Source organism: Narcine bancroftii, chromosome 5 (genome assembly GCF_036971445.1).
Source record: "Narcine bancroftii isolate sNarBan1 chromosome 5, sNarBan1.hap1, whole genome shotgun sequence".
Classification (NCBI taxonomy): Eukaryota; Metazoa; Chordata; class Chondrichthyes; order Torpediniformes; family Narcinidae; genus Narcine; species Narcine bancroftii.
Window position 1 is genome coordinate 13,054,081 of NC_091473.1, and position 26,209 is coordinate 13,080,289.

At 41.1% G+C, this 26,209-nt stretch overlaps 1 protein-coding gene and 1 long non-coding RNA gene across 26 annotated transcripts in view; one reads left to right on the forward strand and one right to left on the reverse strand.

The window, feature by feature from the left end:
- Nucleotides 1–11,810, forward strand: part of LOC138763148 (uncharacterized) — a 37,699-nt gene extending 25,889 nt beyond the window's left edge. For all 3 annotated transcript variants that reach the window (XR_011357345.1, XR_011357346.1, XR_011357347.1), the window contains 2 exons: nt 3,700–3,747; nt 10,068–11,810. This is a non-coding gene — a long non-coding RNA (uncharacterized lncRNA). The remainder of the gene's footprint in view (nt 1–3,699; nt 3,748–10,067) is intronic.
- dock3 (dedicator of cytokinesis 3) overlaps nt 1–26,209 on the reverse strand; it is a 939,092-nt gene that overhangs the window by 4,036 nt on the left and 908,847 nt on the right. For 13 of the 23 annotated variants that reach the window (XM_069936827.1, XM_069936834.1, XM_069936828.1 and 10 more), the window contains 9 exons: nt 25,005–25,126; nt 21,804–21,939; nt 19,776–19,923; nt 17,091–17,206; nt 12,900–12,987; nt 10,038–10,094; nt 4,873–4,995; nt 3,728–3,810; nt 1,764–2,668 (listed from right to left, as the gene is read on the reverse strand). In XM_069936827.1, the coding sequence (XP_069792928.1) occupies nt 2,171–2,668; nt 3,728–3,810; nt 4,873–4,995; nt 10,038–10,094; nt 12,900–12,987; nt 17,091–17,206; nt 19,776–19,923; nt 21,804–21,939; nt 25,005–25,126 (1,371 nt within the window). In that variant the 3' untranslated portion in view covers nt 1,764–2,170. Of the gene's footprint in view, nt 1–1,763; nt 2,669–3,727; nt 3,811–4,872; nt 5,014–10,037; nt 10,095–12,899; nt 12,988–17,090; nt 17,207–19,775; nt 19,924–21,803; nt 21,940–25,004; nt 25,127–25,591; nt 25,741–26,209 lie in introns of those variants that run through there. The other 10 variants (XM_069936839.1, XM_069936837.1, XM_069936835.1 and 7 more) reach the window with 6 other exon arrangements.

Consider the following 26,209-nt stretch of genomic DNA (forward strand, 5'->3'; position numbering starts at 1 on the left):
AAGGCAACATTGATAGGAAATTGGGAAAGAAAGTATTTTACAATTTTTTTGTGTGAGCCTTTCCTCATTTTGAAGTTTAGAGTTGTTGAAGATGAAGAAGGTTGTGAAAGGTGACCAGATCTAGATGGGATGTAGAGTTGGGCAGAGAAGTAAGTGGCAGATAGAATTCAATATGGATAAGTGTGAAGTGATGCACTTTGGAAGGTCGAATTTGAAGGTAGAGTATGTGGTTAATAGCAGGATTCTTAACAGTGTGGAGGAACAGAAAGACCTTGGGGTCCAGGTCCATAAATCCCTCAAGGTTGCCAAGTAAGTTAATGGGGTGGTTAAGAGACCATATTCGTGTGGCGGCCTTCATTAGTCAGGCGATTGAGTTCAAGAGCTGTGAAGTAATATTGTAGCTCAATAAAATTCTGGTTAATCCACACTTGAGGTATTGTGTTCAATTCTGGTCACCTCATTATAGGAAGGATGCAGATTCTTTGGAGAAGATTTGTCAGAATGTCACCAGGAACGGAGAACATTTTTTATAAAGCGAGGTTGATAGAGCCTAGGACTTTTCCCTTTGGAGTTATGAAGGATGAGTGATGACTTAATAGAGGCATATAAGATTATGAAAGGCTTAGATATGTTGGACAGCCAGCTCCTTTTTCATGGGCAAAAATAGAGAGTGGTGGGTGCCTGGAATGCATTGTCAGGGATGGTGGTGGAGGCTGATAGAACAGGAACATTCAAAAGACTTTTACATTGATGTATGAAAAATGGAGGGTTATGCATATGAAGTAGGTAAAAATTTTATTGTTGTGGCACAGGTTTACATTAGGTTGGCACAACATCGTGGGCCGAAGTGCTTCTACTCCACTGTAATGTTTTGTGTAAGATGGCTCTTAATGTTCAAGTGACTTCTTTAAGCAGTTTGCTATTACTGGGCCCTCATTACTGTTCTACTGTTCCACACGTACTATCCTGAATTATCTCTTTGTAGTTGTATGAAATTTTGTGGTTTGTTATTCAAAGAAATAGGGTGGTTGGGATAAAATACAACATTGTTCTCTTTTATATAATTGGGCATAAGCTTGATTCCCTCACCAAATCCGTGCACATGAGCCAATTAAAAAAAAAATTAAAGTTTTTTAGCCAACTCAAACTTGAAATTCACCACTACATCAAAGTGAAAACAAACTGCTGGAGGAACTCAGCACACTGAGCATCATTTGTGGGGTGGGAAAGAACTGTTGACATTTTGAATCAGCACTGCATCCTCCGGCAGTTTGTTTTTCACTCCAAATTCCAGCATCTACAATCTCTCGTGTCGACAGTCAAGCAAATTTTATGCCAATTAGAATATACCACTGAACTCAGTCGAATCTTGTGTGTTGCTTTATGCAAGTTCATACCAATACAGTTTTTGATAATACTCTGATAAACTTCTTTCAGGTTGTAATGACAATTCATGACATAATTTTACATGCAACATTTAGCAAAAGTAAAATGTCATGGAAATGACTGAGTCAAATGACTGAGCCCAGAAATGTAACATTTTTTGAAATAGGAAATGGTAAATTAGAAGGTTAATGTAAGGAAATAATAATGGAGGGAATTAGTGAGCATATAATGAAATAAATACCATTTGAAGTTCACAATCCTTGTAAATTCACCTTCACTTTCCAATAATAAAAGTGAAGTGCATGATTGTGACAGAAAACATTCTCAAATTGGCTTTGGAGATTTGAATACATTTCACTCACTTCAAATACTTAAACTGTAAATGCGACCAAAGAAAAGCCAGGCCATTTATTAGGGGTGACACGGTTAGTGTAGCGGTTAGCGCAATGCTGTTACAGTACCAGTGATCAGGACCAGGGTTCAAATCCTGCACTGTCTGTAAGGAATTTGTATGTTCTTCCCCCTGTTTGTGTGGGTTTTCCCTGGGGGCTCTGGTTTCCTCTCACGGTTCAAAAATGTATCGAGGGTATAGGTCAATCAGGTGTAATTGGGCAGCATGGCTTGTGTGCTGTATGTCTAAATTTAATAAATAGATAGACCTCCTTTCTCAGAATTAAAGCAATTTTTAGCCTTAAAGAGATGTAGTTTGTTTACAGTAAAGAGAGGTGGCTGCCACTTGTAGGATGAACCAATGAACACCTTCATTTTCAGAACCCATTGTGACTTATTCTTGATGGATGTCATGTTCCCATGGTACCTTGGCCTGATCATCTTTACCACTTAGGCCAGATTGAGATAGTTTGCAAGTGAAACTCTTTGGCCTGCACTCTTCTTCAAGTACTTCTTCATTGTCTGTGTATGCAAGCCTGGGGTGGTATGGTTTGGGGGGCAACACTGGGGTCTCCAAGGATTCCTTAGGGATGACTCCAGTGGGAGCAGAGTGGCTGCGGCAAGGGTGAGCTTTGACCGATTCAATGACGTCTGGCTCAGACAGACTGTACCTCACTGGTATGTAAGGGGGCTCTCCATCCTCTTCTGGGTTCCATGTCTGACTTGGGACAGAGTCTATAATATCAGCTCGTGGTGGCTCCATAGATTGGCCAAAGTTGCTTTCACTCAGAGAGGACACTCCACTGCTTGCACTGCCAGACAAAGTGGAGTTGCTGCCATCAAGACCTGAATGAGGGCTAGTAGGTGATGCAGGTATAGGATGTAATGAGGACTGTGAAAAAAGAGGGAGGGGGAGAAGAAGGAAATGTTATTTTTCTTCAGTTGTTTGTACATCTAGTTCAGCCATTCTCAACCTTTTTTTAGCTATGGGTCCCCTTAAGACTCTGCTCGAAGTTTATGGACCCTCTTCCCTGTGAAGCAGTCAAGTTTAGTTGGTTTCTTCCATGCTTCTACTGACTACATAAAAAACATAGAAAATATTTCATGATTTCAGTCTGCTCTCCACCCCCCACCCCTGGAGAAGAAGAGCTGATCCAGACAATATTTCATCTTGCAATAGCTTTGTTCTGTTAGGGCATTCCAAGCCATGATCGCCCATGATTGTGGTCAACAACAAAGTGATTAAAAATAACTGATTTTCAGACCGCAGATTTTATTCAGCCATGGGTGGCATTACAACCAAATGCGCTCTACACTGCATATGAAGAGTCACTGGATAACATGGAGGATACTAATGTATAATAATCTGCTGTATTGATGTCTTTTGCAGTAGCCCCAATTTAGATTATTCCTTTTGGCTCAGCCCAGTGATTGAAACCGAAATCTGTCTCAACAGCTCAGAAACAAAAGATTGTACAATCACTGTTGACCCATCAGAGGAACCAAATGTAATAAATACCATGCACTATTACAAAGAAAGGATATACCCCCTGTTTTCTTGCCCAATATTTAATATTGCTGGCACATTTTCTAATGATTATCTCATTACTGTGGTGTCTCTCCTATGTGTGATAGGGCTAGCACATCTCCCCAAATGGTAACCTCAGAAAGATTCAACTTGGGAGACTGAGCTTGTGAAGGGGGCTTCTTGTAATCTAGAATATAAAGTTGGACAGAATCACTCAGGCACATTTGTTTCCTTGTCCATGATCTATTTCAACACTGCAAATGAGGTTCCAAGATATTGTGGCACAAGGATGAAATTATTCTTACATACATTTACTTCTTTTGGAAGCTACTGTGTAATCCTAGAGATGGTGGGATGAAGGGTGTATTTATTGTGCTCCTTTCTGTGCTGTACAGGTGACTCTCTGAACTGTGGGACAATTACCTTACGCAAGGTTCGTGCAGGTAAGGCAGGTGGTATATCACTGGTCTGATGGTGGAAGGCATCAAAATTCATAGAGAAATGACCTGGGAGATAAATGAGAGTTTACTAATAATACAAAATAACTATGGTCATTACTATATTGGTTGAATGTAGAATTTACAGAAGAGCATCTATTCTTCAAACAGTCAACCCACTAATCCTAATTCCCATATTCTTTACTCACACAATTTTTCTTTTGAAATGTTTTTAAAAGCTAGAATAGAAATAGGTTTCCTCATTGTTTTAAGCCATAGATATCTCCAAGTAAAATTTCTTCAAATCTTTGTATTCATTGCTGCCTGGCTCTATAACAAATATTTTTCATTCATATTATTATCTTAATAAATCTCTTCAATACCTCCCCATCCTTAAAATTGAATACAAGAACAATGGAGGGTTGTGATTGAGGGAAAGGTTAGATTGATGTGGAGGAGATTTACATAGGTTGGCACAACATTGTGGGCTGAAGGACCTGTACTATGCTGTTCTGTTCTATATTCTATATTAAATAACAATGAACAATTCTCATTTACTCCCGTAATAGAAACAACAAATAAACTTTGGATCAATGGCAGTTGTCTCATCTCTAACTTTTAATGTGTTTTGTCTGTATTCTTTTTCTAACACAATGATAATTTATTGTTTTTGTTCCAAAAGGTTCCAAATATATCACCCTAAATGCCCTTCTTCTGGCACCTTCTCTGTGCTCAAATAAAGATTTCTTTTTTAATTTTATACTCTAACATGCTTTCACAGAATTTGTTTAATGTAGTGAAGATTATACAGTATATAGAAAAGTTGAACACTAAGGTCAGCGGCTAGTTTGTGGAATGAGTTATCAAGGAGTCCAATAAGTGGATTCAGAAAATACATTTCTGTAGAAAGAAGAATTTGAAGATTAATAATTGAAAACCAGTGGGTTGGGAATGATCTGGCAGGGCATGAAGGCCTTTTCTTCTAAGATTTTTGTAATTGGGAACTGATTCTAAATATAAACTAAAGTGGCTATTGGAAAATGAATGTGTCCCTGCTTCTCACTTGCTAACTTAGTCTTTTGAACTAACTTCTTGTAAGATTCAATAAAGGGTCTTCCTTTTCAAACTTACCAGGTGGTAATGTGCGTGGTGGTACTGGGGGTGCGACAATGGTACCCACATGTGCTGATAGGAATGGTATCGTATCTCTGGTTCCACTGTCTAGACTCCAGCAACTGGGAGCTGCAGGCACTGCTGAAACATGGTGAAACACTGAAATGAAAATTAGTCGTAAATAAAGCTCTGGACAGACATCTATAAGGCAATGCAGTGGAAATAAAAATGGGAAGAATGTATTCATGACCAACAGTACCAATCACATTGAATGGATTAAGTTCAATATGTCCAAGTTTGTTGACATTAAATGGAGAGTATGAGAAAATACAAGAAGACTTGAGGGAGCTAAAGACATTAAATTAGGGGTCTCCAAAGTGGTCGATATCAACCCCTGGGGGTTTATGGGACTATACAAGGGGTCAAAAAATGCCGAGGGTGGGTTGATTGAACTTTGGGGGTCAAAAGAATTGCAGAGCCCGAGGTCCCCGCTCTTGCCAGGAGCCCGAAGTGACTCCTTTGATGCGGATGGCACCGCACCTGATGTTGAGAATGGAGTCGCTATTGCCGACTCCAACTACAGCTGATGCCTAAGACTTGGACCCAGCTCTGTTTGGGATTTTCCTGGCCAGAAGCAAATTTTTTTTTACTGTTATCGTAATTGCTTGCTTGCTGTAAAGCCTTAGCTTTATTTTCAAGTATGTAACAAAAATCTACTTAATTATCTATTGATCTATTTTATTTATTTTTTGTACATGTCCATTTATCTTTATTATTAATTATTTTGTACATGCCTGGAGGGTCCTTGAGTGATCAAGGATTCCATGAAGGGGGTTGTTGATCTAAAAGGTTTGAGGTCTCCTAGGTTAAATGAAAGGGCAAATAAAAGACAAGTGGAATATTATGTACAAAAATGTGAACTTATCCACTTTGGTGGAAAAATTAGAAACACTTTTTTGAAAGATGGAAGATGTTGATGTTCAGAGGGTCTCGGATATTCTTGTATATGAAACCTGAAATGCAGACACAGTAAACAACTAGGAAAGCGCATGGATTTATGTACAGGAGTAGGGATGACTTGCTCTGGTACTCTGAGATATTGTGTAAAGGTCTGTTCCCCCTACCTAAGGATATACTTTCAATCAAGGAAGTGCAATGAAAGTTTACAAGCTTTGATTTTAGAATGGTGAGTTTGATATGTGAAGAGAGATTAAGAAGACTGGGTCTATATTTTCTGGAATTTAGAAGAATGATAAGTAATCCCATTACCACAAGGTAGTAGAAATAAAGTCATCATAAAGGTATGTTAAGCCAAAAGGCTGTAACTTAGCAAGGGAAGAGCAGGGGGTCATTTTTTTAAGCACTCTTAATAGTCTATGCTTAGAATCAATACCAAAATCACAAAAATCTTTTGAAGGATAGTCAGCACGGCTTTGTGAGAAGCAGGTTGTCCTTTATGAACTTGATTAGGTCTTGGGTTTTTCAAGGAGATGACAAAGGAAATTGATGAAGATAAGGTGGTGAATGTCGTGTATATGGAGTTTAGTGAGGTTTTTGACTGGGCCCCTCATAGTAGGCTCATTCAGAAAGTAATGATGCATGGGCTCCAAGGAACTGTGGCTGTTTGGATTCAGAATGAGCTTGTCTGCAGAAAGCAGAAGGTAGTCACAGATGGAGTGTCTTCTGCCTGGAGTTTGGTGACTTTTGGCATTTCATCTGGAGGTTAATATATGAAGTGGAGAGGTGGGTCAGTAAGTTTACAGATGATACAAAGGTGACGGTGTTGTGAATAGCGTAGAAGATTGTTGTAGACTACAACAGAATATAGACAGGATGCAGAGTTGGACAGAGAAGTGGTGGATGGAGTTCAATCCAGAGAAGTATGAAGTAATGCACTTTGGAGGGTCAAACTTGAAAGTGGAATGCATGATTAATGACAGGATTCTTTAAGTGTGGTGGAACAGAGAGATCTTGGGATTCAGGTCCATAGGGTGGTTAAGAAGGTATATGGGGTACTGGCCTTCATTAGTGAGGGGATTGAGCTAATGTTGCAGCTCTATAAAACTAGTTAGACCACACTTGGAATATTATGTTGAGTTCTGGTCACCACATCACAGGAAGGATGTAGATGCTTTAGACAGTGGTTTTCAAACTGCCCCCCTAAACTTAAAGCAGTCCCTTTGCCATAAGTGCTCTGTGATTGGTAAGGGATGCTTAAGGTGGTAGGTCAGTGGGAAGGGAAGGTTGAGAATTACTGCTCCAAACCCAATTGTTACTGAAATATTTTGCTTAAGAAAAATTGCCATTGGCCCATTTCTTTTGGAGTTATGAAACCGTGCACATAACGAGTCAATTAGGTACGATTAAAATGGTGGTTTTCAACCCTTTTTCTTTCCACTCATACCACCTTAAGCAATCCCTCACTAATCACAGAGCACTAATGGCATAGGGATTGCTTAACGTGGAATGAGAGTTTAGGGGGGCAGTTTGAAAACCACTGCTTTAGAGAGGCTGTAGAGGGGAATTCCTAGGATATTGCCTGGATGGGAGAGCATGTCTCATTGGGGTGAGGAAGGTTGACCAATAGAGGTGTACAAAATTGAGGGTCTTAGATAGGGTAGACAGCCAACACCTTTATAGTGGGGTGACAGTAGCAAATTCCAGAGGAAATCTGTTTAAGGTAAGTGGAGGAAAGTTTAGGGGAGATGTCAGAGTGTTGGCTGCCTGGAATGTATTGGTGGGAATGGTTGCGAAGGCTCGTACAATAGGAACATTTAAAAGATTCTTTGATGGGCATGTGGATGTAAGAAAATTAGAGGGTTATGGGTGTGAGATAGGAAAAAAATTACTGTAGATTGTTGAGTAGATTTACATGTGTTGGCACATATCATGGACTGAAGGACTGGCACTGTAATGTTCTTAGAGGAAAAAGCTTCTCTGCTCAACCTGGTGGATTTCAATCTCAATCAGTTTCCATCCTCAATCTCCTTCCTCCATTTTTTGAATTCATTTATTGTGCTCTTAGGAAAGAATTCCACAAAATTTTATGGGTTGTGGCACAGTGGACACACAGATGTTTCTCTTGGGTGGAATGCCTAGAACTAGGATCACTGTTTCAAAATGAAGGGTTGGTATTTGGGATAAAGATGAGAAGGCATTTTAAGGGCAATGAATCTTTGGAGATCTCTAGAGAGGGCTGAAGAATCTCACTCTGTTGATTCGAGACTGGATGAAATCATTGCTGCAGAGAGAAAGTGAGGGCAGAACATAAAACACTACAGCACAATATAGGCCCTTCTGCCCTCGATGTTGTGCCGACCTATATATTCCTTAAAGTAAATGTATTAAATCCTTCTTACCCTGTACTCTATTTTTCTTCCATCCATGTGCCTGTCCAAAAGTCTCTTAAATGCCTCTAATGTTTCAGCCTCCACCACCATCCCTAGCAAGGCATTCCAGACACCCACAATTCTATGCATTAAAAAACTTACCCCTAATATCCACCTTAAACTTCCCTCCTTTCACTTTGTACACATGCGCTCTGCTGTTTACAATTCCTGCCCTGGGAAACAGGCACTGGCTGTTCACCCTATTTGTGCCTCTCATAATCTTGTAGACCTCTATTAAGTCTCCTCTCATCCTTCTATGCACCAAAGAGAAAAATCCCAGCTCTGCTAACCTTGCTTCATAAGACTTATTTTCAAATCCAGGTAGCATCCTGGTAAATTTCCTCTGCACCCTCTTCATAGCTTCCACATTCTTCCTGCAACGAGGTGACCAGAACTGAACACCATACTCTGTGATCTCACCAGAGATTTGTAGAATTGCAACATGACTTCTCTACTCTTGATTCAGTCCCCATATTAACGAAACCTAGCATCTGTAGGCCTTCTTAACTATCCTATCAACCTGTGCAGCAACCATGAACCCTGTACTCAGCCTTCTGGTTTGTCCTTCCAAAATGCATCAACTCACACTTATCTGGATTGAACTCCATCTGCTACTTCTCTGCCCAACTCAGCATCCTGTCTATATCCTCTTGTAACCTGAGACAACTGTTAGCTCCATCCACAACTCCAACCTTCGATTCATCTGCAAACTTACTGACCCATCCTTCTACCTCTTCATTCCAAGTCATTTATAAAAATTACAAAGAGCAGGGGTCCCAGAACAGATCCCTATGGAACTCCACTAGTCACTGACCTCCAGGCAGAATTCTTCCCTTCCACTACTACTCTCTGCTTTCTACCTGCAAGCCAATTTTTTATCCACACAGCCAAACTTCCATGGATCCTATGCCTCATGACTTTCTGAATGAGTTTCTCATGGGTACTTTGTCATATGCCTTGTTAAAATCCACAACTACCATACTACCCTCAACAATTTCTTTTGCTACCTCCTCAAAAACTCAATTAGACTCATGAGGTATGACCTTTCCTTCACAGAGCCATGCTGACTATTCTTAAGTAGACTGTACTTCAAGTGCTCATAGATCCTATCCTTAAGAATCTTCTCCAATAGTTTGCACACCACTGATGTAAGGCTCACTGGTCTATAATTCCCAGAATTTTCCAAATTAACTTTTTTTAAACAAGGGGACTACATTTGCCATTCTCCAATCATACAGCACCTCCCATGTGGCCAAAGAAGACTCAAAAATCATAGCCAGTGCCCCAGCTATCTCTTCCCTCACTTTCCACAGCAACCTTGAGTTATCACATCCAACCCCGGAGAGTTTATCAATCTTGATTTTTTTAAATAAGATCCAACATTTCCTCTTCCTTAATCTCCACAGTTTTCAACACACAAACCTGTTTTATTCTGACCTTGCCCTGATCAAGGTCCTTTCCTGAATACTGAAGTGAAGCATTCATTTAGGGCCTCTCCAATCTCCTCTCTCTCCAGGCACACATTGCCTCCTTAATCCTTTAGTGGCCCCACCTTCATTCTCGTCATTCCTCTATTCTTCACATAAGTATGGAATGCCTTGGGGTTCTCCTTAATCCTACGCCAAGGCCTTCTCATGCCCCCTTCGAGCTCCTTCCTGGCTACTATACTTCTCTTGACCCTTCCTGATTCAGGTTGGAGAAGTTCTGGCTGTGTTGTAGGAGATGAAATTGTAAAGTTGCAGAGTGTATGTCCACTTATAATTTATATCAATGACTATGAATTGAAGAACTTACCGTAATAATTTTCACTTTGTATCTTTGCAGGTGTATGAAACTGGTGGAACCAGTCTCCTGAAATATATGCAGAATGCTCTCAACAAACTTGTATTGGACTGAATAATAGCATAAAATAAATAAACTGTCTGCTGGAGGAACTCAGCGGGTCAAGCAGCATCCGTGGAAGAAAAGGAATGGTCAACACTTCCAGCTGAAGCTTTTCATCGGGACTGAGGAACGTGTGCAGGAGCAGTGTAAAGCGGACTGTATGGGAGAGGTGAAATAGACATAAGTGAAATATGAGAGACCGAGGCAGAAGGGTGGCAGATGCTAGACAAACTGGAACCTTTATCTTCTGATCATCTGCTCCTCCTTGTATGACTGATCTTTCCTGTAATTTACAAACGTGCTGGAGAAATTCAGCAGGTCACGCAGCATCCGTAGGAAGTAAAGGGTAACCAATGTTTCAGGGCTAAGCCCTTGGTCAACAATAAGAAAAAACACAGGCAAATGTCTGAATAATAAGATAGGGTGAGGAGACAGGCTAAGAGATAATAGGTGGATACAGGTGGGAGAGTAGAAGAGAAGGAAGCTGAGAAGTGATGAGGAAAAAGGCATAGGCTAGCTCAGATAGGAGAAGGAAGAGATGGTTAGCTGGAGGAAAGGAGATGGAAAAAGAAATACTGAGGAATGGTTAATGAAGTTGGAGAAGTCTGCTAATGTCATCTGGTTGGAGACTGCTGAGGCTGAATACCAGGTGTTTGTTGTTCCTCCAATTTGTGGCTGGTCTCAGTTTTTGGAGGTCCACGAGGCCATGGACAGACATGTTGATGTCATAATGGTGTGTGTAATTAAAATGGTTGGCTACTGGAGGTTCTTGCTTGTTCCATTGAACAGAGTGAAGGTGTTCAACAAAACAATCTCCAAGTCTGCATCCAGTCTTTCCCATATAGACTAGGCCACATCCAGAGCACTGGATGAAAGTAAATGATGCCACAGATTCACTTGTGACTGATTGGGGCCCCGAATAGTTGTGAGGAAGGTGGTGAAGGTGTAAGTATATAGGTAGGTAACAAGGGGATGATTGTGGGAAGGGGTGGATAGATGAAGGGTACCTGGAGGGAGTGATCCCTACAGAAAGCAGAGAGGAGATCTTCCCCTCTACTACCATTTCTCTCACCTGCATCTCTTCTATTTCATACACAACTGCTTTGGCCCCTTCTGCCCCAAGACACAAGGACAGGATTCCCCCACCAGACTCTGCATCCAATATATAATTCTCTGCAATTTCTGAGTGAAGTAACACATAATTTGTGAATCTGTAGGAGTCATTTACTGCATACAGTTCTCCCGATGAAGTCATCTCTATGTTGGGGACTCTGGACACAGTCTGGGAGATTGTTTTGTTGAGCACTTTCACTTTGTCTACTGCAACAGCAAGGGCCTCATGTACTGCCACAGCCAGATCTATTTGGACCAGTAAATTATAAATCCTAAAGGCAAGAAATTATCTCATTGGAGTTACAAGTGACTCTCCCCATTCTTTTTTAAATGTTAAATTCATTTTGTCAGCTGATGAGATCATTCTTGTGGTTTTTGTGGCTGGATAGAAGAAATGCATTTTAATTTTGCTGTAGTGAAACTTTGTCCATTAACAATGGACCCTTCTCCATTAACAATGGCGTGAAGCAAGGCTGTGTTCTGGCACCAACCCTCTTTTCAATCTTCTTCAGCATGATGCTGAACCAAGCCATGAAAGACCCCAACAATGAAGACGCTGTTTACATCCGGTACCGCACGGATGGCAGTCTCTTCAATCTGAGGCGCCTGCAAGCTCACACCAAGACACAAGAGAAACTTGTCCGTGAACTACTCTTTGCAGATGATGCCGCTTTAGTTGCCCATTCAGAGCCAGCTCTTCAGCGCTTGACGTCCTGCTTTGCGGAAACTGCCAAAATGTTTGGCCTGGAAGTCAGCCTGAAGAAAACCGAGGTCCTCCATCAGCCAGCTCCCCACATCTCCATCGGGCACACAAAACTCAAAACAGTCAACCAGTTTACCTATCTCGGCTGCACCATTTCATCAGATGCAAGGATCGACAATGAGATAGACAACAGACTCGCCAAGGCAAATAGCGCCTTTGGAAGACTACACAAAAGAGTCTGGAAAAACAACCAACTGAAAAACCTCACAAAGATAAGCGTATACAGAGCCGTTGTCATACCCACACTCCTGTTCGGCTCCGAATCATGGGTCCTCTACCGGCACCACCTACGGCTCCTAGAACGCTTCCACCAGCGTTGTCTCCGCTCCATCCTCAACATCCATTGGAGCGTTTACACCCCTAACGTCGAAGTACTCGAGATGGCAGAGGTCGACAGCATCGAGTCCACGCTTATGAAGATCCAGCTGCGCTGGATGGGTCACGTCTCCAGAATGGAGGACCATCGCCTTCCCAAGATCGTATTATATGGCAAGCTCTCCACTGGCCACCGTGACAGAGGTGCACCAAAGAAAAGGTACAAGGACTGCCTAAAGAAATCTCTTGGTGCCTGCCACATTGACCACCGCCAGTGGGCTGATAACGCCTCAAACCGTGCATCTTGGCGCCTCACAGTTTGGCGGGCAGCAACCTCCTTTGAAGAAGACCGCAGAGCCCACCTCACTGACAAAAGGCAAAGGAGGAAAAACCCAACACCCAACCCCAACCAACCAATTTTCCCTTGCAACCGCTGCAATCGTGTCTGCCTGTCCCGCATCGGACTTGTCAGCCACAAACGAGCCTGCAGCTGACGTGGACTTTTTACCCCCTCCATAAATCTTCGTCCGCGAAGCCAAGCCAAAGAAAGAGTGAAGCTTTGTTGTTAAATGAGACCTTACCCTTTTCAGCCACAGAGAGGTTGGGGTCACTGCATGGTTTGCAAGGTCCGACAACTTGTTGAATCAAAGCCCGCTGGAAACTTGAAGGCTGTAATAAGAGTGAACTGTCACCGCAATAGACCACAGTACTTCCCAACAACTGTAAGGGGAATAGATTCTAGAAGGCCCAACCCACTCTTCACTTGGATTCACTGGGTTCCCCTTTTATTTTAGCTGATGGAGCCATAATCACATGAATAACTTTTTTGCTACTGCTGGGCTGACAACATGGGCTGAACTGTGGATACACCAGTGCAGGCCTTTCTAGAACCACCAGGTAAAGTTTGACAGCAACATTAATGCTGTGCATTAATAATGGAGGAATAAAAATAAGTTGATCCTGGGAACCTGCCATAGTTTGAAAATTTGAATCTCTGGAATTTTGTCAAAATATTACCTTTAGAAGTTTCCTTCCCTCTGACTAATCTGCCCAATTCTCAATTTCTCCTAATATCTCTTCACAGACTCCCTGTATTAACCAAGACAAACACCCAACATTACAAAAAAAGCTTCTTCCCCTCTGCTATCAGATTTCTGAATGGACAATGAACCACAGATACTACCTCATTTAAAAAAAAAAAAAAAATTTTTAAAGAATGTATTTATGGAACTATAACTTATAGCAATTTTTGCACTTGTAATGCACAATAATAATGCAGCAAAATATCGATTTTTGTGACCTGTTTATGACAATAAATCTGTTTCTGATATCCTTGGCTTGTCATTTACAGCTGCAAGGCCAAAATCTTGTAAATCTCTGCTTTTCCATCTCGTTTTCCCTCTGATCGAGTTTGTTATCTATCTTACTATCTTTTTACTTGATTTGGCATCATTTATTTTAATAATTACTGCAAAACATTTGTAAATGTTTACCCATGTTATAAATTATAAATGGAAGTAGTTTGTGTTGTGTACATTGATAGTTTTGTCACTTGTGAGATTTCTAACACCAATAAAACCTTTGCTGAACACTTCCTTGTAATCTTTACTATTCTCCAATTTTACCATATTAAACATTTGCATGTGAACAAAATTCTCCCTTAGCTCTCAAATTGTCCCTTGAGTTAGCTTTCTCACTAGGAACCTGCCAAGCTGCTCCCTTAACTCCTGCTTTGTCATCCAAGCAACATAAAGAGATTGAACTAATAGGTTAGCTAAATATTTACTAGATTTAATTCATTTAGGCAGGTTTTATTAAAAATCGTTATTCAGCAGATAATATTGTGAAGTTCTTTAATGTTTTTCGGGAGGAATCTAACCTACCAATGGTTATTTCATTGGATGCAGAAAAGGAGTAGAGTGGAGCTTTTTATTTAAAGTTTTGGAGAAATTTAAATTTGGTCCCATTTTATTGGTTGGATTAAGGCTTTAGACAGAAGTCCTACTGCTGACAAGTGGACAGTTATCTTTACCTTTTATGTTGACTAGATCGACTAGGCAAGGCTGCCCTTTGTCACCAGCTCTATTTGTGTTAGATATTGGATCTCTGGCTCAGGTGATTAGACAAGATAGTAATATTAAAGGTATTGGGGTTAAATCTGATGAATTTAAAATTAATTTGTTTGCAGATGATATTTTGATATATTTAACAGAACCTCAAAATTCTTTGAGGAACTTGCATGATAGATTGGAACAGTATGGTGAGATATCAGGTTATAAAATTAATTGGGAGAAGAGCTGAAATGGATTATTCTTCATGTAGGCACATTGTGAAATTTAAATGGTCAGATCAGATTAAGTATTTAGGTGTTAAGGTGGATTGTAATTCAAGTTATTTATATGATTTAAATTATTTGCCTTTATTGTCTAAAATTAAATATGATTTAAATCAATGGAAAGATTTACCAATTACATTAATAGGACAGGTTAATTGTGTCAAAATGAATATTTTTCTTCGAATTCAGTAATTTTTTCAGTCTATTCCTTGTAAGATTCCTCAATTTTTTAAGGATTTAAATGCTTTGGTGAGGAATTTTTTATGGAAGGATAAAATGGTAAGGGTATCATTTCAGAAATTAACTTGGAAATATGAATTAGAAGGTTTGCAACTCCCCAACTTTCAAAATTATTATGATGTGGCACAATTGAAATTTATTAATAGGATGTTTGAAATGGCTAAACCTTTGACACGGGCTAATATTGAATTATCTCAAATTGGTGAGAAGAAGATGGATCTGTTTATTTATAGATGGAATCCTAAATTATTGAGTAAATACAATTTACCTGTTTTGAAACACTTAATGGATTTATGGTATTTTAAAATATGAAGCCATAGGTACTCAAGGCAAGATTTCAGGTAAAACTCCATTGTATCAAAATAATACACTTTACACTTAATCAACTTTTGAAGTTATAGGATCAAAAGGGTATTAAATTGGTGCAAGATTGTTATGAAGCAGGATATTTTATTTCTTTTCAAAGAATGAAAGAAATATATATCTTCAAATACTTTTTTTCTTATCAAATTAAAGCTTTACTGTTGGATAATTTTGGACATACTTTACGGTTACCTAGACGGTCTAAGTTTGAAATTTTACTTACTTAGGGTGGTAAGAAGGGATTTATATCTGAGATGTATGCTTTATTACAGAATAAAATGTTTAAGCTGGATATTCATCAATCTAGTTCAAAATGGAAGAAAGATTTGGGTATATATATTTCTCAGGACGATTGGATGAATTTATTTAGGGATGGTATGACTAAAATTGTAAATGTAAGGTATCGATTGGTTCATTACAATTTTATTCATCAATTATTTTTAAGTCTAGAAAAATTAAGGAAATATAATTTTATTTCTTTGGATTTATGTTTTAGATGTCATAAGGAGGAAGGTTCCTTTCTATATTCTACTTGGTTATGTGAGACAGTGAAACCCTTTTGAAATAAACTTAAGGAATTTCTAGAAATTATTTTGAAAATGAAATTTCTATTAGATCCTGTGGTGTTTTTGTTGGGTAATATTAAGAGGATTAGCTTAGAATTGAAATTAAATAGATTTCAAATCGCTTTTTTGAGATTGGCTTTATTTGGAAAAATGAGACAAATTTAAGTATTCGGAGATGGCATATGGAATTGAGGTCTTGTATTCCATTGGAAAAGATAACATAATTTTTGTGATAATTATCTTTTTTTAAACATAAAACTTAGAACCCGTATTTGGATTATATGGGCTGAATCATTAAATCCCCTTCCCACACGTTAGTGGTGTTGCTCCAAACCATGGTAATTAACTGACGAATTTTGATGTTATATGATCTCTTTTTTTGGGGGTAGATAAGATGGGGGGTGGGTTAGGGGATTGTATGGAATTCATTTTCAAAATATGTATGTATTTTGTCTTTTCTAAGTGTTATTCATTATTTGTATGTTTAACATGTACATCACGATTCAATAAATAAAATTTTCAAAAAATAAGAGATTGAACATAGCAATTTGTTACCATACAGAAAATTATTTACACTAACTTATTGGGTGAAATATGATTAGGGCAGTGCAGTGGTGTAGCTGGTAGAGTTGCACACTTGAGCAATCTGAGTTCAACCCTGACCTCCACTAGGGTCTGCAAGGAGTTTGAACATTGCCCCTGTGATTGTGTGGATCTTCTCCAGTATTCTTCCTCATTTCAAAGTAGTTTCAGATTGGTAGATTAATTGGCAGCTGTAAATTAATGTTAAGTGGTAGGAGAATTTGTGTGCTCAGCTGATCCAACCTACATCATTCATCGCACAAAACTGTCAGTCTTTGTCATTGGTGGCCCCAGAGACTCTGCGTGTGGATTAAACATCCCTCAGCAAAGGAAATACTTTGTGGCTACATAAATGCTGCCCATTCCTTCGGGGTCGTGAAATGGTCACTGAAGCCTCTCCACATCATTATAACCAGAAATTGATCATCAGCTGCATCACTTTCTGCCCCCGGAAAAATCACTGACCTTGGTGCTCCCAGGAACATGCTTCACCCTCAAGATGGGCCTGAGACAAGTTGTGCATCAGTGGCCAGCTGTCCCGCTCTTGGTCCCAGAAAGGGAAGTGAAGTGCGAAATAGTTGATGGGATTCCTCCAAGACCTGATTTATTCTCTGTGGGCCTATTGGCTTCTTTTTGTGTTAGGAAATGTGATTTAAGTCTTCTCAAATGGATTATCATTAACTTACCTGTCCATTCTCCAACATTGCTGGATACATGGCACTGCTTGGCCTGTCCCTGTGAGGAGGCAGCAACATCATGATGTCCCGTGAATGACGGTACTTATCAGACAATGATGGGGAACCTGAGCACAAACAAAGCTAAACAGTTAACTAAAAATCATAGCAGACAAAATATAGAAAAGAAAATGGAAGGAAAAAGGGAGATACAGGGGTGTACAAAAATGTAAGAGAAAAGATGTCAGGGATATTTATAAAGAGGAGAAAAGGAATAGATAATTTGCAAGAGAGAAATAACCAGGAAAGATGCCAATAAAGGAGAAAAAAAGGTGAGGTAGAGGGGGAGAGAAGGTGAGAAAAAAATGAAGCCAGTGTGGAAAATAGAGATGCTAAAGTAAAAAAAGAGAGGAGAGCAAGTAAAAGAGAAAAAGGTGGGAAATAAGATAGGAAGGAGAGAGTGAGAGGATCACAGAAATTAGGATAGAATAAAGGGGAAAATAATGATCAGTACAGGTATAGCTAATGAGTAGGAAACAAGAAAATAATTTCCACACACATGCCAAATTAATGATAATGATGGGTTTTTTGTCATGTACAATGTTTAGATGCACTGAAATTCTCAAATACTGCAGCAGAATAGGTAATTGGAAAGAAAACTATAATAGTAAACTAAATGAATTAGGCAATTGATTTTAAGAAGAGAATGAAAACACCTGCCTTTCTAAGACCTAGAACAGACACAATCTCTGCTTTAAAGCAAATGCCAAACTTTGTGATGTTTGGGAGGACATTCCCTGATCTTTAAATTTTTTAGCTTCTCTCTTTCCCATCACCAACACCTACCTGGCCTAACCCTTACAGTTGTGTGATTGAAGCAGTTAAATGATCAACCCAAACTTTTGGCTTTTTTATGTATTTGGGCAGTATGCTTTAGACAAGGATGGAATTAAAGCTTGGTCCTAGAGAACACTGTGTAGAAGGGAGCAGTGCCATTCAAAGCAAAGGCAGATGTCTGCAGTCTATATATATATAATACACCTACAACTCCTAGAACGCTTCCACCAACGTTGTCTCCGCTCCATCCTCAACATTCATTGGAGCGCTTTCATCCCTAACGTCGAAGTACTCGAGATGGCAGAGGTCGACAGCATTGAGTCCACGCTGCTGAAGACCCAGCTGCGCTGGGTGGGTCACGTCTCCAGAATGGAGGACCATCGCCTTCCCAAGATCGTGTTATATGGCGAGCTCTCCACTGGCCACCGTGACAGAGGTGCACCAAAGAAAAGGTACAAGGACTGCCTAAAGAAATCTCTTGGTGCCTGCCACATTGACCACCGCCAGTGGGCTGATATCGCCTCAAACCGTGCATCTTGGCGCCTCACAGTTTGGCGGGCAGCAACCTCCTTTGAAGAAGACCGCAGAGCCCACCTCACTGACAAAAGGCAAAGGAGGAAAAACCCAACACCCAACCCCAACCAACCAATTTTCCCCTGCAACCGCTGCAACCGTGTCTGCCTGTCCCGCATCGGACTTGTCAGCCACAAACGAGCCTGCAGCTGACGTGGACTTTTACCCCCTCCATAAATCTTCGTCCGCGAAGCCAAGCCAAAGAACGATATATATATAAGACACATAATGAAGTATGGAGTATAGTGTTCAGTTTTGGTCACAGTGCTACAGGAAAGATGTTGTTAAGCTGAAGAGGGTACAGAGAAGATTTATGATAATGACAAGCATAATACAGTAAAATCCCCATTATCTGGCACCGACATGGTTTGCAGATGCTGGATATGTGAATTTTATTGAATGAGAGACCCTCTTACCATACCTAATTAATTTACCTGCAGTAAGAATACACATTTTAAAGGACAAAAGACAGTGCGAAATGTAAAGTAATTTGAAAAAAAAAATTAGTATTTTAGCCATTAATTATGTAAAGTTCACTTTAAGCAGATAATTCCCATAACTTACAAAATTTAAATTTCGGTCACTGTAACGGCATTGCACTAACCACCATCTAACCGTGCCACCATCATAATTAACCCCCTCTCCCAAGCCTCGCTAGTAAACTTAATACTAATAAAGATAAAGATCTTACGAGGGATGGATAGGGAGTCACTGTGGGAGAGTCACCCCAACTGTGAGTGGCACTGACTGGCTCTTCATCCTGGGCGATACCATTTTCTTCAAACACAACTATATTCAAACAGCTGCTACGGGTGGGACATGACCAGGGACGCTCCGCTGGCTAAACGTTTGTTCCCATCTTCACCAAGGAGCTGCATGTTGCTTTGGAGAACATTTTTATTCATCCCATTTATTTATTCATTAATTCATCTTTTTATCTGTCTTTATCTGTTCATCTGCTTATTTATTTGCTTATTGTTATTTATTTATAACCATAACCATTTAACCATATAACCATTTACGGAGCGGAAACAGACCATGTTGGCCTTTCGAGTCCGCACCAGTTCACTGATTTTGTGCGCCCTCTTCAGGCATTGGTCCTGTCTAAACACCAATCTGAGCTCCCACCCATTCAAGTTCCCAATGCTTATTTCCCTTGATTTTTTTTTTGCTGGTTGGTTTGTTGTTGGTTCGTTGAATTACTGATACTGGGGATTTTTTCTGTATGTGAAACAAAAAAATGGTTCACTCTCAGGTTGGTTCAATAAATACTAAATAAGTTCATACCTCGAGCACTTGATGGGGCAGAGTTGATCATCTGTGAAGGGGCTGAGTGTGTGGAGCTCAGGCTAGAAGTGGATGGACTTGCCTGGCACGACGACAAAACAGAGACATTTGTCATGGAGCCCTGGAACCTGGTGTTGGCATAAGCAAGCTGCAAAAGGTAGAGAGAGTGGCAGGAGGAGAATGCACTAGGTAACCCCAAAAGGGAATGAAGCACAAAATAAAAGAGACAGACTAACTGACACTTTGGACAATCTGCCACTCATCACTTATGGTGTTAATTAAAACCATGGACTTCCTAATGAACACTTGTCTTAATGGAGAACACTTTTGCCCATTCCCAATGTTGTCTTCATCTCTTCTGAAGCCACTGATTTTTGATGATGTACCATTTAATAAATATTAGTAACTCTTCTGGTACATCATCTAAGTGGCCATGTATTGTAAGCCTTGAAACCATGATGTCAAGAATGGCAGAATCCTGGTTGTATTCATTGCCAGGACATTGAGATTAGTTGCAATGTACATACTTTGTCCTTTCAATTGTTATCACTCTTGTGGAAAAGAGAACAGTTTAACAAGGCTATTTCCATCATTTTACCAAAAGATGCCTCTGTGATGCTACACTCTATATTAGCAGTATAACTGTGGTGAGGAAAGAAGTATGGGCACAAGTGTGGCACCTCCTGTGGCCAAGGGGAAGGTGCTGGAGGTGGGGGGAGGAAAGGTGGGGAGGGATGAGTGTATAAAGGAATCATGGAGGGAGGGGTCCCTACAAAAGGCCAAGAGGGAAAAATGTCTGCCTTCTTCCCCAGACACGGCTTTCCCTCCACTACTATTGACTCAGCCCTCACCCCACATCTCCTTCAATTCCTGCTCCTCTGCCCTGGCCCCCTCTGCCCTCAGATGCAACAAACATAGAATCACCCCCCAGCAATGTCTACAGTGTTTCTGGACACATCTTCCTACCATCATACCCTCACATGCATTCATTCCCATGCCCAGAGTAGCCCAGTATGCTATCAAATCCCAGATTCTAGACAGAGGTTAGATACACTGATCTTGGCAGATGTAAACTCACAGAAAAGCAACTCATTTGTTGCTGGAGTTTATTGTCCAATATAACTTATGTTAATAGTGATTGGACAATGATACCTGTCACCCACTCCCATTATCACCTCTTTATGTTCGGGCCTTGTACTTTTTCAACAAAGCTCAATATAAACTCAAGGAACAGCAGTAAGTTACCTCCTTTGGGACTCAAACATCAAATCTAACAATTTAAGAGAAGCAGCCGTTCCAGTCCCATTTCTCACAATTCCAGCATTTGGCATTTTCCTCTCTACTGTCCTCCTCTGGATACCACTCATTCTCATCAACTGTGACATTAATCTTTTACTGACAAACTTCCAATTATAGGCATTTGCATTTGTTCTTTACATCCAACCCATTCTGATGAAAGATTGTTAACATGAATTATTAATTTTATATCTCTCCTCAGAGCTGCTGCCTAACTGACTGAGAATTTCTACCATTTTTGGTTATTTTTAATTGTATAACTCTTGAGACACTGCACACGGGATATAATTTTTGTTAGTCCCAATTGGAATGAACTGCTAATGCTGCTCTTTTTGGGATTTGACGAGAAATATTTCATGGTTCTAATGCTGATAGTATTTAGCTTGTGCCCTCTTGATAGAAAACTGATTGGGGTGTAATTTCTGTTACAGAACCTGCTTTAACTTTACATCCCCAATCAGATTTAAATCTTGTTACAGTCCTCAAAGGAATATAATTCTGTTGGTAAGTCACATTTTGTAAAATTATAATTCACTGTGTCATATGGCAAGGAAACATTTGATTGATTTGACTCAAGAACTCACTGAACTGACCTAAAAAGTGCTAGCACCAATCTCTGCCATCCTTCATGTAGATGTGAAGCTAGAGGCACAGTATCTGACAGGCTACAGTAGTGGCCCTAATTTGGTATGCAACACAAGGAAACACACTACAAACCAGGAACTGTCATACCTGCATGCGGTAAAGATCATCTGGGGTTTCTCCAGCTAGTCCATCTGTGAGGATGACAAGGTTCCCAACCTCACTGGATGTTTGCGAGGATAGTGAGGATGAGGAGTGCCTGTTGGGGCCAGTCAGACTGAGGGGGCTGAAGAGATACAGAATATTACTTTTCATGCAGCAGTTCCTTCCCAATGCACCTGCATCTTGAATCTAAGCAAGTGCACGCCAAAAACAGAACTAACACTGCTCCACCTATTTCATCCTTCCAAATGCTCTGAGTGATTATCAGCTGTTAACTGTTCAGTTTGGCTAGGTTGGTAGTGTCATTGTCTTCTGTAGGGCCTTTTCCAACTGATGAAGCAGATAGAGGTAGTGCTCCACTGCTGGGACAATGCTCTGACTAACATTCCATGTACGAGGTCCCACTGTGTAGTAACATTCTGTAGATCACAGAATGCAAACAAGATCAAAACATTTCCTCTCATTCCCTTTATTTAGCCACTTTCAAAAAGAAATCAGGCAGCAATCAGGGCTGGACTTTGACAGATTGGAGTGGCACAATTCAAGTTTAACTTCATTTGTCACTTTAAAATCATCCTGCAAAGCAGTGCCACAGTAAAAAAAAGAGACAACATTTCTCCAAGACCACAGTGCTACATAAAAACAGCACAAACTACAAAAACAGCATATGTGCACTAGCACCAGGACGGAAGAGGCCTCTGCAAGTGACTGCCGTGCCACCATCTTGGACCTTAGCCACCACTATATCTCCACACTAAAACATCACCTAAATAAACTATTTTCTTTCACTAAAACTACAATTTACCCAAAACTACTCAAAATATCTAAATAAACAGTACTGCAATACATTAATTATCAAAATCTAGGCAATGGGCACAGTCAAGACAGGTTTCAATATAATTAGACTCTACGTATTAAAAATGTCTGCTATCTTAAATGACCATTTGCCTGGTCAGGAGAGGCCGCTGCAGGCTACTGCCATCTTAGGCCAGGTATTCTGCTGGACTTTAGTTGTAAAATGTCTGCCAGCTAAAGAGGAAATTGCTGCACAGTTCACTATCCCTTGGAGGCCAAAGCCTTGGCACTGTCCGCCATGAGACCCTGGGATCCAGGATGACATCCTCCAGGATACCCAAACCAGGCACGTGACTCTGCTGCTCTGGCTACCACAGAATACCACCTCCTACTAATCCACGCTGTTTCCTTGACTGCCAGCAACAAGCGGTGTCGGCGCCAATGTTGAAGACTGGATCTACAACTCCACAACAGAGGCTCAGTCCCCTCAGCTGTCAAGGCCGCAACAGGAGTTCCCATTGCCTCAGCAGTCGAGTCTGTCCAACTTTTCAGCTTTTTCTCGGAGGTCTGCTCTTGCTTGGTAATTCCCCTATTACAGCACCCGTCTCACTGTGTTCCAGTGTCCATCTTCATCTAATGAAAGATTGTGCATGGTGCCTTCTTAGGGAGTTGCTGTAGCACCAGGTCTGGAGAGGCTGCTGCGAGCTGCTGCTGCACTGCCGTCTTGGACTCTTGGTTAGTGTAGCGTTAGTGCAATGCTGTAACAGCTCCAGCGATCGGGACTGGGTTTCGAATCCTGCACTGTCTAAGGAGTTTGTATGTTCTCCCCTCATCTGCGTGGGTTTCCTCCAGTTTTCTTCTACCATTCAAAAAACATATCAGGGGCTGTAGATCAATTAGGTGTAATTGGGCAGCGCAGGCTCGTGGGTAAAATTGGCCTGTTACCGTGCTGTAGGTTTAAATTTAATAAAGATACATAAAAAAATTTAAATTTAGATTGTGTTTTTAATCCTGGAACACTCCGACCAAAAGTACTATTCCACAGGCACAGTCCAACACCCACATGAATACTAAATTAATATTCCTGCAGAAAAAGAGGTGCTGACCATATTACCTCTTCTCATTGTGATTCACATCACACAATGACATGAGTGATCCTGAACTATCCACTTCTGGCAAAGAAAACCACTCATCAGCATCAAAACAGCAACTGGCAGTGAAGCTTTCCCAGTAACACAGAAGTGTTAAGAATAGAAAACTAGACTTGCATTTATATTCCACTCTGAGAAAGGTGTTGGACCTACAATGTTAACTTTAGGCCCTTTCATACAGTCAAAAGGCCCGAGGGTAAAGGCGGACATTCTCCACCCTTACACTGGGAGACATCCCTCCATGAATGCGCCCTGGCCAGCTCCAAGGCGCCGACTGCAGTCCCTCTCGGGGGAAGGGTCAGTGGTGGAGCACAACGCTTCGCCGCCTCACATGAATGTAATGCCGCTTCAAGCAGCTGGCTAGGGGGTGGGCTGATGACATCACTGTGATGCCTGCGACCCATCTCATTCTTCCCTCTCCCTCCATGATCCCCTCAGGGCAGGGGCAGCCGGCAGGGACAACAAAGCCATGGGCAACCGGCAGGTGCCATCAGGGCAGTGGGTGCTGGGCTGTTGGGGGGGCAGCCGGGGTGGGCTGTGACAGTTCCGCCATCCACTCTGGCCTCTGGCACCTCACCGGGCCACTTTGGCCTTCAGGGCCACTCATCAATACATGGCAGAGCAATGGTTGTCTACCCTACCCATAATCCCCCATGCAGCTGGAACCATTCTTGGAAATGCAGAGTGGTTTCAGCTACATGGGGGATTATGGGTAACGAATTTGGCTATTGCTCAGTGCATATGTATGGGGTCATGGTACCAGTAGCCACACCTCCTGAAAGCCACATCACGCCCTAGCCGCCTCCAGCTGAAAGGGGACATTGGAGCAGGTTTTTGTTGGCCTGCATGAAAAAGGTAAGAAATACCTTTTCATTCTGCTTTTAAGCCAGCCTCCATGTGGAAGCTCTATGAAAAAGCCTTTTGTTTCTCATTCTACGGACGCTGTCTGACCAGTTGAGAGTTTCCAGTGTTTTCTGTTTTTGTTTTGTCTTTACACAGGCCCTGACATACAACCATTCACTAGAATAATGAATTAACATTTTTATTATAACACAAGCAATAATTGGATATTTATCCACTCTATTTATTTTCACACAATAAATATAAGCATATATGCAAGTGCAACCTGGGTACAGGCCTCCTTCTTTTGCTGGATACCTGTGCCACTTTCCTTTGTCTGTGTACGGACAGACCCACCAGTCTCTTTTCTCTTGCTAATATGTAAACCAATAGAGTTACTCACCTGTGCCTGTGCATAAGCTTGATAGTTTCTGGACTCATGGGGTTATGTCCAGTCATGAAGCTTCCTCGAGGGGTGCTGGAACCAGAACAAATAGGGCTGATCTTGTCCATTCCAGGAAGGTCCTATTTAGGAGATGAAATATTCAATGACCTTGGCAATTTTGGATGCCTGGTACCACAAGGTTGCTATGATAGAACCATAAAACATTAGAGCACAGAAACAGGGCCCTTCTAGCCTGTGCCAAGCCATTTGTTTTGCCTAATCCCACTGACCTGCACTGTCCATACCTCTCCCATCCATGTACCTGTCCAAATTCTTCTTAAATGTTAAAATTGAGCCCACATTCACTTCAGCTGCCAGATCTTTTCACATTCCCAATTTCTGTGTGAAGAAGTTCCCCCTCATGTTCCCCCTAAACTTTTCCTATTTCACTCTTAACCCATCTCCATAACCCATGATGTATTTATTTTGATGAATGCCTACTCTTCTAACTGCAACATCACTAACAAGAGGTTGCCAAAATATCACAGGTAGCTCCCTACTTGGACAATAGTGTAGCACATGCCTTCCTTCAACTCACCCTCAATGCACCTTGGATCTTCCTGGCATTTAACCAACGACTTATTAGGCAGTACAGTGATTATCAGCAGATAATTCTACAGTAGTGATGCTAAACATGGACCTAATTCTGCTCCTGGTTGATACAAACAGACAGAGACCAATTTCATCCAAGACCCTGTAAAAATCCCAACAAATCATCAGTAACATTTAGTTTCAAATGAGACTACATTTCATGCTATCCATTTATTTGAGAGTTTAATTAGGCAGGCTGAGGGTGCACAGAAGTGTTGGGAAAAAAAATGGTGCCGCTACTGGAACTGCCCTAATGGCATTGCTCCTGCTGGTGCAGAACCAGAAGAGTGGAGACACAGCGCTGCTGCACAGGATTCAACCGCCTGGTCCAAATGCCATAGCTCTCTACAGGCTTTAAACAGCATGTTAAAGGAACTGATGGTGTTTGCAAATAATATCCTGCAACCATGAGGACTGTGCCCAAGATGGTGGCGCTTGTGCTTGGCAGCGGCCACGAGTGGGTGCAGACTTCGGGGAGCAGTTGACAGGCACAGGGAACCCCCCCTCCTGTGGAGAAGGAGAAACAGAGATGACCCTACAGGATGGTGACCAAGGCAATGGACCAGCATAGG